The sequence below is a fragment of the Haliotis rufescens genome, unplaced genomic scaffold (genome assembly GCF_023055435.1).
Source record: "Haliotis rufescens isolate VD_foot unplaced genomic scaffold, xgHalRufe1.0.p SCAF_8, whole genome shotgun sequence".
NCBI lineage: Eukaryota > Metazoa > Mollusca > Gastropoda > Lepetellida > Haliotidae > Haliotis > Haliotis rufescens.
The window spans coordinates 13,609,137-13,621,857 of record NW_025964372.1 but is presented as its reverse complement, the minus strand read 5'-3'; the positions used below and the strand labels follow the sequence as shown (position 1 = coordinate 13,621,857).

Below are 12,721 nucleotides of genomic sequence, written 5' to 3'. Positions count from 1 at the left end.
AACATTTCCTTGATTGAATTGTCAATTTGAATATTGACAAAATTGCAACTTTCAAACAATTTTACCTGAATGGACCTGATACCCACATTCAGAATATTAGAAATTATTGTAAATACTCTTTTACTATACTAATAAATTGATTTATTGTTAAATCTTTTCACTTATTCTATAGCATTGCTGCTGAAAAACTTTCCCAGGGAACATATTAGATCAATATTACAGGATTCAGTATCATACAGCAATACAATTAACCCATATAAATAACAAACACATGAAGGACAATAAATACAAATATATTTTCAATTTGTTATGTATTAACACCAGTGTAATAACAATAAACACATTGGCAGTAGGAAAGCACTGTATTAATTACTGATAAATAACAATCCAATTTTCTATATACAATTACTTTCAAAGTGTAAATTGGGTACAAATTTTAGAAAATTGTTAACTTCAATATTAAATTACAGATGTTTTACCCAGGGGCGATAACTTCCATCAGCATATAAGGTCTCACATTTTTCCTGTCATCCATGATTAAGAAATGGTAAGCAATAAAAGCAAAATGTCTGGACCCAGCTTACCAATGTATCGCAAAACAAAACAAAGCAGGACAAACATTCATGTGACATAAACAGCATTAATAGACATGCATCATAAAGGGCTTGAAGATCTCAATTTACATGTCATGTACTGTCATGAAGTGGCAGTCAAGTTTGATTCTACAATACATAATTTGCTGAAACACAGTATGAGCATGTGTAATAATACTTCATAGGAATTGTCTGTCTGTGATACAAAATATAAAATCTGTCATAAGTCATCATCAGATAAATTACAATTACAACTGGTTTCATTTGCCTTTTGCTAACAGTGAAAATATGAACAATTCATAATTTATCACAGGTTGTCTCCCCTTACACCACATTATAATATCTTACCTATAAATGAAAATTCCCAAAAGATGGAATTACCTATTTTATCAAGTTGAAATTGAACAACACATACGTTACATCTCAAACTGAGTTATTGTGACATTTTCATTAATACTCATCTGAATCCATCAATGTATTTCAAGAGTCTGTTAGCTAAGACTTTATATTACAGAAGAAATTCATTTACATTTATATGTCTACCTCTTCTTGTGCTAGTGCCCTTGGGCAAGGTATTACTCCTACTTGGGGTGATATTCAATGAGTACAAGAGTACATGTACCAGCTACTCAATATCACATAAATGAAATGTTGGTGAAACTGCTGTTCAAAACAATTAGATATCAACATTTGATGTTCAAGGCTAAGAGCTGTAAATGCTGAATATTGCTTATCTCCCTTGGCTATAAGGGCCTTCTAAACAGGGTTAGTAAGTTTACTACACCCCACAGCTGACTGATTGACCAAGCCATTGATGAGGGAACTGTACCATTTGGTACATGGTACTCTTTTACTAGTTTGATATGCCTTTCAATGTGGATCCTATGACTGGAAATTTGTCGATTTTCTTCGATTTCGGTTTGCTCAAATTGACAAGCAGGACTCAAGAAATGAGGAGTTTTTATTGACACACCAGTTCCTTCCAATAGTTTGCCTATAAGAAAACCCTTGCCATCCACGATGACATCCCCTGGCTCAAGCAATGACAAGAGTCCACTGTTTGGTGATTTCCGTGTCAGACATACAACCTGAGAACATGGCAGATACAAAGGTTAATGCCCCATGAGGAGCAATACCCACCAGGCCTGGCCTTGTATTCCTACTCTTGTAATGAGAATACAGTAGGGAACCTAAATGTACAGAGGAGGGTCTCTTGGTATATATTTCCGTGCAGTCAATGATGACTCGAGTTCTAGGGTATAACAATCGGACGTCTTCAGGCGTATTTTCCAGAACAACATCAGCAGGAGGCCACATGTTAATGCTACCCAAAACACATTGAGATAATTGCACCAAGTCAAAGCCTTTCTACTTATGGTAGAGACATGACAATTGAACCTAACAGATAAATCTACTTCACTTGAACCCAGCTTAATTCTGACAAGAAACATGAATAACTCCTCAAATAATGGAATAGAGTGAGAACTGTTTGGTTTTGGAAGACCGGATTCACCTTGGTAATGTAGGTTTGATAAAATCAAAAAAATCTTGCAATGTTTGAAATGATGGTAATCCTGTATAATATTCCAGCAATATATCATCATACATGAATTTACAAACTCCAAACTTTTCAAGTTCAAGTCGTCTGTTAAGTTCTTCAGTCTTGTCATCCTTTTCCTTGAGTTGCCTCCCTTGTTCACGTAGTTTCTCATTGAGTTGGTCTATGTAGGACTGGTGGTTAGTGATCGTGGCATCACATTCTGCTGCACTGTAACATCCCAATTATGATGGATCAATATTACCGTATTCGTCGTAATAACCGCCCCGCTCAAATAAGCGCCCACGGCGATATTTTCTAATATATTGGCTATTGAACAATCCCATTTAGCACCCCTTCCGATTGATCAATGTACACAAGACGTATAATACGCACTCGTGTGTTATATGCATTTTTAATTATGGGCAATTAAATCCTGGAAAAATATATCAGTCGCATATAAACATTTCAGTCTGTCAGCATAAACCACGAAATTTATCTTTCAACTCTGTGTTTTTTTCACCAAAATAATATTCTAATAAGAGCCCCCTATTTCTTATTTTTAGAGCGCCCTTGGCGCTTATTACGTCGAATACGGTACTTCTTAAAAACTCAATTAACAATAAATATATCTTTGGAATTACAAATAAGGCAAAATAAATTTAATAAGATTGTCATTCTTACTGTATCAGAGATGGTGACTGGTGGGCTCCTTGTTGGAGATTCCTCAGGTGGTGACATTTTCTGAGACTTTTGAACAACATCATCTGAAATACATATTTGAAAAGTAAATACATTTCAGTTATGGTCACGAACTTGCCCTATGATATTTCCTTTATTGCTGAAGTAGTGGTCGCTGGTCAGTGCTATTACAGGTATTTATTAATGTTTTATGACCTACATGTGTGTCATAAATACTTGAAATATTACGAAGATTTGTAGCAAATCTTATTTCGCTGATATAAAGACTGTTTACAATTAACATTTCCTTACCTCTATGGCAAGAGTGTCTCCAAGAGGGTGGCTTCCTGTCCATTTGAAGTCATCCTTCATGAAATGGATGCTGCACACAACTGTGTTTGTGGTTATCTTTGAATAAAAATATAAGATAGTGAACACAAGTTATAGATGTATCTAGTGAAAATATTAAATATCTTAAATATGTAGGTATATGATGTCCTTTACTATTATACAAACTATACTTAATAAAGTTAATATAAAACCTTTCATTCATTAAAACGTTATTAGGTCTAGGATTTTTGGAAAATTATTAGCAATTCAGCCTTCCTTCCTCACTCCCTTTACAAACTCCTGATTACTTTTTTAAATTCTGTCCACATACATACATTCACTTGAGTCACACATGGTTAGAAGTTGGTGACAGTAATACATCCTAACATCCATGTTACCTCGCATCTTGTTGTATATTTACCGAAGGCCTAATTGTCTATGTAGCTACTAGGCCTTCCTAGTACTTACAGTTCACTTGGCCAAACACAGATAGGATTTTTCTACAAACACAGGCCTACACATTACACAGGCCTAGACTACCTACACATACTCGTCAAAATCGGCATTTCTCCACATTTACTTGTATGACATGTTGACGAAACTACTGACAACGAATTTCATTATTTTTTTATGTCAGCTCATAGACTATATAATATAACATGTCTTTGGGTGGATGAATGTCATTTTGATCTTGAATATTGAACAGTTTGGATATGTTAAGCAGTGTCTATGTATCATAATTAGGCCTAGTATGTACTCACTGTGAATGACTTTCCATGATCTCTACGTATTTTCGACTGCCTTCTCACATTCTTATCCTTGTGAATGCGGTGGAAAGACACGGTAAAATCCCTACGGGCATCGCTCCTACACAAAGGTACACTGTAATCTGTCCTTTTCGAGGTCGCCATTTCCAGGGTTTCGGGTTTGGTTTGGGTTGTTGTTTAACGCCACACTCAGCAATATTCCAGCGATATGACGGCGGTCTGTAAATAATCGAGTCTGGACCAGACAATCCAGTGCCTGATATCATGAGCATCGACCCATGCAGTTGGTATCGATGACATGCATCAACCAAGTCAGCAAGTCTGACCACCCGATCCCGTTAGTCGCCTTTAACGAAAAGCATAGTCGCCTTTAACGGCAAGCATGGGTTGCTGAAGACCTATTCTACCCCGGATCTTCACAGGTACCATTTCCAGGGAGTGAATGCCTACGTTACCTTTAGGTCATGCATATTGGCTAAGAATGGTCAATATGGCACCGTAAATGGATGTTGGGATGTCACCAACACACTAGGCTCCAGATGCTCCACAGAGTAAACACACATCGTGGTTCTTGGCAATTATCTTCAGTTCATTGCCAAAGGTTTCTTAAAGGAGAGAAAGCTCTTGAAAGGACCTGCCATATGACCACGTGTTGACGTACCTGAGGTAGGTGTTCCCACATATGACCACGTGTTGACGTACCTGCGGTAGGTGTTCCCACATATGACCAAGGTGTTGACGTACCTGAGGTAGGTGTTCCCACATATGACCAAGGTGTTGACGTACCTCAGGTAGGTGTCCACTCATATGACCACGTGTTGACGTACCTCAGGTAGGTGTTCCAACATATGACCACGTGTTGACGTACCTCAGGAAGGTGCTCCCACATATGACCACGTGTTGACGTACCTGCGGTTGGTGCTCCCACATATGACCAAGGTGTTGACGTACCTCAGGTAGGTGCTCCCTCATATGACCACGTGTTGACGTACCTCAGGTAGGTGTCCCCTCATTTGACCAAGGTGTTGACGTACCTCAGGTAGGTGTTCCTACAAATGACCACGTGTTGACGTACCTCAGGTAGGTGTCCCCTCATTTGACCAAGGTGTTGACGTACCTCAGGTAGGTGTTCCCACATTTGACCACGTGTTGACGTACCTTAGGTAGGTGTCCCCTCATATGACCACGTGTTGACGTACCTCAGGTAGGTGTTCCCACATATGACCAAGGTGTTGACGTACCTCAGGTAGGTGTTCCCACATATGACCACGTGTTGACGTACCTCAGATAGGTGTTCCCATGTATGACCAAGGCGTTGACGTACCTCAGGTAGGTGTCCCCTCATATGACCACGTGTTGACGTACCTCAGGTAGGTGTTCCCACATATGACCAAGGTGTTGACGTACCTCAGGTAGGTGTCCCCTCATATGACCATGTGTTGACGTACCTCAGGTAGGTGTTCCAACATATGACCACGTGTTGACGTACCTCAGGTAGGTGTTCCCACATATGACCAAGGTGTTGACGTACCTCAGGTAGGTGTCCCCTCATATGACCACGTGTTGACGTACCTCAGGTAGGTGTTCCAACATATGACCACGTGTTGACGTACCTCAGGTAGGTGCTCCCACATATGACCACGTGTTGACGTACCTGAGGTTGGTGTTCCCACATATGACCACGTGTTGACGTACCTCAGGTAGGTGTTCCAACATATGACCACGTGTTGACGTACCTCAGGTAGGTGTTCCCACATATGACCAAGGTGTTGACGTACCTCAGGTAGGTGCTCCCACATATGACCAGGTGTTGACGTACCTGAGGTAGGTGTTCCCACATATGACCACGTGTTGACGTACCTCAGGTAGGTGTTCCCACATATGACCACGTGTTGACGTACCTCAGGTAGGTGTTCCCACATATGACCAAGGTGTTGACGTACCTCAGGTAGGTGTTCCCTCATTTGACCACGTGTTGACGTACCCCAGGTAGGTGTTCCCACATATGACCACGTGTTGACGCACGTCAGGTAGGTGTTCCCACACATGGCCACGGTGTTGACGTACCTGATGTTTGACAATGTAAGTATCCAGTAGTCTGCAGCAAAAAGTGACACTGCGACTCTTGGTATTCCCCCCATCAACTGAAATGAAAGATGAACTCATGAAATAAACTTTAACAAAGCAAACGTACTAAATAGAGAATCTAACCCTCGTGTCTTTTGATATCAAATACATCAACACGAGTTGATAAAAGTGGAAAAACGTTGATGCTTGCCGAGGAGTTTTTCCACTTTTTTTCAACGAGTATTGATATATTTGATATCAAAAGACACGAGGATGTGATTTTATTTATCATCTCACATCATTCTTCCAGTTTGTTGACAGTAATAAGCAGTGTCTTAAGTGTAAAAAGTGCTGCTAACAGCTTCAGTTGCAGAGCCATTAGCGATGTCATTTAATTGTAACATCATGGTAACCAATGACGTGACAATGGTCTGCAAAGCATTGTGATGCAATGAATCTACAATGTACAATGTAGATATTGCTTCATCACAGCCAAGCAATATCTCCTGTGGGAGCCAGATTTGAATGATAATAAACTTTTGTTCAACATAACTTATTTTAATGAAATGACATGAGTATTTTGTAGCGTATTTACATATTTTATCTAAATCAATATACTATACCAAAAACATGTTGAAAACGTGTTAAAAGTCTTTTTTTAAAAAAATGACATTATTGCGAGGTGTTTTTCTTAAAGAAAAAAATATGATCTAATCTCCATACAAAATCCTAGACCCCTCAGAAAAAAATGGTCGGTCCCTTAAATATACAACCACGAGAATTCTAAATGTATTTAGCATTCATTGATGTGGAAAGCTTAAAGTAATTTGTTATATTTCAGTGTGAAAGACTGAGTTTTCTGAAGTTGAGAAAAGTGATATTTTCATTGCAGTGAACATAACACTTGATATTTCACTGCAGTGAACATTACACTTTGACGAAACTATTATCATACAAGAGACACCTCCCCTTAAATTGTCTTTACATATCAACCATTTTTGGTTGGAAGCATTCTCCGGTAGTGAGGATTCAAAATTGTACAAATGGAGGGGCTGACCCGGGGCGGGCCAAATAGGGGTAATTTGGCGTTATTGCTTTAAACGACTCTTTCTCTTGAACTAAGATATAGATATCAACCATAAATGGTTGCCAGCATTCTCCGGTGGTGAGAATTCGAAATTGTACAAATGGAGGGGCTGATCACCCCCAAGGGGCTGAGGGGCGGGGCGGGGCGAAATAGGGGTAACTTTCGCGTTATTGCTTTAAACGACTTCCTCTCTGGAACTAAGTGATTCAAATTGGAGAAATGGAGGGTTGAGCACCACCTCCACCCCCATCCCCGGGGACTGAGGGGCAGGGCTAAAAAGGTAATTTGGCAATATTGCTTTAAACAGCTTTTTCTCTGGAACTAAGAGATGGATGGACGTCATCCATATTTGGTTGGAAGTATTCTCAGGTGGTCGGAATTCACAATTGTACAAATGAAGGGGCTGACCCCCCAGGGGCTGAGGGGCGGGGCCAAGAAGAGTTTATAACTGGAAACTTAGATCCTGGATCTTAACATTGAAACGGTTCCGATCTTTATACTACATTTGTAGCTAGAGAAATACATGTTCATGCTGTCAGATTTGCCATCCACCTAATTTAAATGCTGACAGAGTCAAAATTACGAACTATTTGCAATATTATATACATGTACAGTGCAAATGTATATTTTGTCATGATTGCCTAAATACAGGCCCAATTGGCCTCTTGTTTTTCTTAACGTTGATTTTGTACATAATCATATCTAAATGAATAATAAAGAATTTTCGTGACCATTAATATTTGTTTTATACTTTTGTTTATATTGTTTAAGATTTTGCAAACACGAAACTACCTTTTAAGTCGCAAACACAAGGAGTGGTGAACCGTCCCGGTATGTTAGGTAGGTAGAATATACATTTCAAGGTTTTACATTTTTAATGAAATGATTTAATTTTCCGGTAGAAACCTACACACTCCCTGCCCCCTACTCGATGAGAGAAACATGATATTTCACCCGCCACATGAAATATTCTCTATATCTAGCTGTTACATGAGAATATTTTATATAATATTTGTTTAAACTCTCCACGACCGAACTACCGATCACCTAGTGTACTCACTTCAGACTTTGCTGGCAATGTTTCAACATCCGGGGCTCAAAGTATATGAACGAGTAGGGATAATTTCTGTGCTTACAACTGGAATCTGGAGTAAACTCTTTCACGCTCCTGGGCGTGTCATTCTATCTGTATCAACCGTGCTGGACTTCAGCCCTGTTGCTTTGATAAGTCAGCAGGAAGTTGTATATATTGTCATCATGGCCCTCTGAATTCTGTGTTGCAATTCGGCTTGGATAGGTATTCAATCATAACTGAATAATATCAATAATGCTCCGTGGCTGTCTCAATAACATGACTCAAACATGTCAGGTTGATACGCCCTCATGGTTGAATAGGCGCATCTTATTTTTAGATTTTGCTTTAACGCCATAATAAGCTTGTTGCTCAACCAGTAGAAAAACATAATAATAGTTGTCGCCATTGATATTATTGCTTTTTTTATCAATGTTTGACTATCACAGGGTTGTTGGGAAGGACAACATGACATGCGAGAATTGGTCGCCTCGATTTCTCAGCTAACTTTCCCTGTAAACCCTGAGAGAGATAGAGAGATATATAGAGACGGACGGAGACAGAAACACAGACAGAGAGACAGAGAGATAGACGATATATAGAGACGGACGGAGACAGAAACACAGACAGCAGACAGAGAGATAGACAGATATATAGAGACGGACGGAGACAGAAACACAGACAGACAGAGAGATAGACAGATATATAGAGACGGACGGAGACAGAAACACAGACAGAGAGACAGAGAGAAAGACGATATATAGAGACGGACGGAGACAGAAACACAGACAGCAGACAGACAGACAGAGATATAGACAGATATATAGAGACAGACGGAGACAGAAACACAGACAGACAGAGAGATAGACAGATATATAGAGACGGACGGAGACAGAAACACAGACAGACAGAGAGATAGACAGATATATAGAGACGGACGGAGACAGAAACACAGACAGCAGACAGACAGACAGAGAGATAGACAGATATATAGAGACGGACGGAGACAGAAACACAGACAGCAGACAGACAGACAGAGAGATAGACAGATATATAGAGACGGACGGAGACAGAAACACAGACAGCAGACAGACAGACAGAGAGATAGACAGATATATAGAGACGGACGGATACAGAAACACAGACAGCAGAGAGATAGACAGAGAGATAGACAGATATATAGAGACGGACAGAGACACAGACAGCAGAGAGATAGACAGAGAGATAGACAGATATATAGAGACGGACGGAGACAGAAATGCAGACAGCAGACAGACAGACAGAGAGATAGACGATATACAGAGACGGACGGAGACAGAAACACAGACAGCAGACAGACAGACAGAGAGATAGACAGATATATAGAGACGGACGGAGACAGAAACACAGACAGCAGACAGACAGACAGAGATATAGACAGATATATAGAGACGGACGGAGACAGAAACGCAGACAGACAGACAGAGAGATAGACAGATATATAGAGACGGACGGAGACAGAAACACAGACAGCAGACAGACAGACAGAGAGATAGACAGATATATAGAGACGGACGGAGACAGAAACACAGACAGACAGACAGAGAGATAGACAGATATATAGAGACGGACGGAGACAGAAACACAGACAGCAGAGAGATAGACAGATATATAGAGACGGACGGAGACAGAAACACAGACAGCAGAGAGATAAACAGAGAGATAGACAGATATATAGAGACGGACGGAGACAGAAACACAGACAGACAGACAGAGAGATAGACGATATATAGAGACGGACGGAGACAGAAACACAGACAGACAGACAGACAGAGAGACAGACAGAGAGATAGACAGATATATAGAGACGGACGGAGACAGAAACACAGACAGCAGACAGACAGACAGAGAGATAGACAGATATATAGAGACGGACGGAGACAGAAACACAGACAGACAGAGAGATAGACAGAGAGATAGACAGATATATAGAGACGGACGGAGACAGAAACACAGACAGCAGACAGACAGACAGAGAGATAGACGATATATAGAGACGGACGGAGACAGAAACACAGACAGACAGAGAGACAGACAGAGAGATAGACAGATATATAGAGACGGACGGAGACAGAAACACAGACAGACAGAGAGATAGACAGAGAGATAGACAGATATATAGAGACGGACGGAGACAGAAACACAGACAGCAGACAGACAGACAGAGAGATAGACAGATATATAGAGACGGACGGAGACAGAAACACAGACAGCAGACAGACAGACAGAGAGATAGACAGATATATAGAGACGGACGGAGACAGAAACACAGACAGCAGACAGACAGACAGAGATATAGACAGATATATAGAGACGGACGGAGACAGAAACAGAGACAGCAGACAGACAGACAGAGAGATAGACAGATATATAGAGACGGACGGAGACAGAAACACAGACAGCAGAGAGATAGACAGATATATAGAGACGGACGGAGACAGAAACACAGACAGCAGAGAGATAGACAGATATATAGAGACGGACGGAGACAGAAATGCAGACAGCAGACAGACAGACAAAGAGATAGACAGATATATAGAGACGGACGGAGACAGAAACAGACAGCAGACAGACAGACAGAGAGATAGACAGATATACAGAGACGGACGGAGACAGAAACACAGACAGACAGAGAGATAGACAGATATACAGAGACGGACGGAGACAGAAACACAGACAGCAGACAGACAGACAGAGATATAGACAGATATATAGAGACGGACGGAGACAGAAACACAGACAGCAGACAGACAGACAGAGATATAGACAGATATATAGAGACGGACGGAGACAGAAATGCAGACACAGACAAATGTACAGGGAGAGGCACGCACACACGCACACCCAGGCGCAGTCAGAATGGCGAAACGAATTGAGTGCAATTGTCATTGAGCTTGCTTCAAGACAATATATATCAGCCACCACCGACAAAACAAAGGGAAATCATTCTCTTAATGACAGACGTCTGCAGGCCAGCTTCAACTCTACTGCAATGACTGAGAGGGGTCCACGTGACATGTGTGCAAATGAAAAAACAAAGCTTGAATAGCAACGATGTTAAAATGTCGAGCTTTTCATGATAATCTATCAAAAGGAACATGAAATAATATGACATGACAGGGCCTCAATTCACTGTGTTGTACATCTGCTAGTATTGTATAATAATATAATCATATCAGTGTCTAGGATTACCATATTTGATTAAAATGCGCGAAAAGACACTGTTTATTACAATTTACACTGAATAGTTTTAAAACTTTGCCTGCATCACATACACCGAATAATGAAGCACTCACGACATGGCTTAAGCCTCTGAATCCTCCTCCTGCCGACCTCCAGGATCAACGTGACGTGGTTGTAGTCTCCGAATCCTCCTGCCGACCTCCAGGATTAACGTGACGTGGTTGTAGCCTCCGAATTCTCGCCGGCACATTTTTAGATTTCAGGCTGCTGTTTCTAGATTACATGTCAACTAAAGACAGCATGTTAAGGGGCTTACTGTAGACTAGGGTGCCACATGTTGCAGTACAGTTGCAGTACAGTAGTGTCACGGCCCCCTACCTATCAGGAACCTTGATTCTTAGAGATTTTAGTCCTTGATGGTTAAATATTACCCTTCGTCAGTGACTTTCATCAGTGTTAAGTGTATTTGATCGACATGCGAGTTTCTTTACAACATTTAACACTGCCCGGACATAATTGAAATACTGTTGAAACCTACACGTTACCCCACGTGTATGACAATGTCGATAAGATCGACTTGAAACATAACAAAACGTGGAGAGATACAAAGGAATGATACTTGCAGCTCCACCCTTCTTCTGAATATCAATGCCATCAGAAATGTTATCTGAATTCCAGGGATTCTACATTCTTTTGAATACAATCATTATATAGCTTTGTTATTCTGTTAAGCTGTTTTCTGTGAACAAATTTGACAATCAAGAAAATATACCAACTCGTAGCACTCCATGCGTGACGTCTGACCCGAAGCATTCACCTTGTGTTTCAGTGATTCGGTAACCCAGTGACTTGAAATGTATTCATTATGTATAATATATCATTTTAATATAATACCTATGAAAAACGAAACAAATCGTTTTAACAGCAGAAACTTAAAAATAAAATCCGTCTTATAAAGCAGCTGTAATATGTATGAATTTCATTGGCACATTGTAGCAGCATATTTTGATTCAGGACCACTAACTGGCCGTATTAAGAGTCACTACTAAAAGTGGATGGTACTTGGACAACATCGAGTGATAACAATTCACTGATTTATCCACCAGAGGTGTGTTATAAAACCTGTACATATATCTTGCTATAGATCAGCATATTCGAGAAGATAACGGAAGATATATAAAAAAGCAAATACGAGTTCTGGTGCCTAAGTTGCAGAAAAACAAGAAAGCATATAATTCAATCATAATTCTTACTAGTTGCGAAATACAAAAGCAGAGAATATTTCGAAACTACTTGGATAGTATGTTTCAAACAGATGTGCTACAGCAGATTACTACCAGTAAAGCCGATGTTATATAGGCAAGC

The 12,721-nt window shown here is 40.3% G+C and overlaps 2 protein-coding genes across 4 annotated transcripts; one reads left to right on the top strand and one right to left on the bottom strand.

Annotated features, from left to right (window-relative positions):
* Nucleotides 1–277: 277 nt before the first annotated feature.
* LOC124149032 lies at nt 278–8,772 on the bottom strand. Of its 3 annotated transcripts, none has more exons than XR_007219365.1 (5): nt 8,123–8,772; nt 5,976–6,052; nt 3,124–3,219; nt 2,815–2,897; nt 278–2,361 (listed from the first exon to the last, which is right to left on the bottom strand). XR_007219365.1 is itself a non-coding variant. In XM_048389285.1 (5 exons), exons 2-5 carry the CDS (start codon nt 6,047–6,049, stop codon nt 2,103–2,105), a joined length of 636 nt encoding a protein of 211 aa, XP_048245242.1. In that variant the 5' UTR covers nt 6,050–6,052; nt 8,123–8,771; the 3' UTR covers nt 278–2,102. The 3 variants fall into 3 exon arrangements, 2 of the variants coding, with proteins under 2 accessions (XP_048245242.1, XP_046376318.2); XM_048389285.1 differs by having other exon boundaries at nt 5,852–6,052; nt 8,123–8,771; XM_046520362.2 differs by lacking the exons at nt 5,976–6,052; nt 8,123–8,772 and adding an exon at nt 3,903–4,184.
* A 426-nt stretch (nt 8,773–9,198) lies between these two features.
* On the top strand, nt 9,199–9,906 carry LOC125376893 (RNA-binding protein 25-like; the record flags this gene model as incomplete). Its single annotated transcript, XM_048389312.1, has 2 exons — nt 9,199–9,582; nt 9,706–9,906. Coding segments are annotated over 2 exons (585 nt in total), but the record flags the coding sequence as incomplete, so codon positions are not given.
* Between the last annotated feature and the right edge of the window lie 2,815 nt (nt 9,907–12,721).

Coding starts and splice junctions, on each gene's coding strand:
- LOC124149032 (XM_048389285.1), bottom strand. CDS start 6,049: ATGGGGGGAATACCAAGAGTCGCAGTGTCACTTTTTGCTGCAGACTAC. Junction 3,220..5,851: donor TGAGGGAACACCTACCTGAG/GTACGTCAACAC, acceptor TTTTATTCAAAG/ATAACCACAAACACAGTTGT. Junction 2,898..3,123: donor GAGACACTCTTGCCATAGAG/GTAAGGAAATGT, acceptor TATGTATTTCAG/ATGATGTTGTTCAAAAGTCT.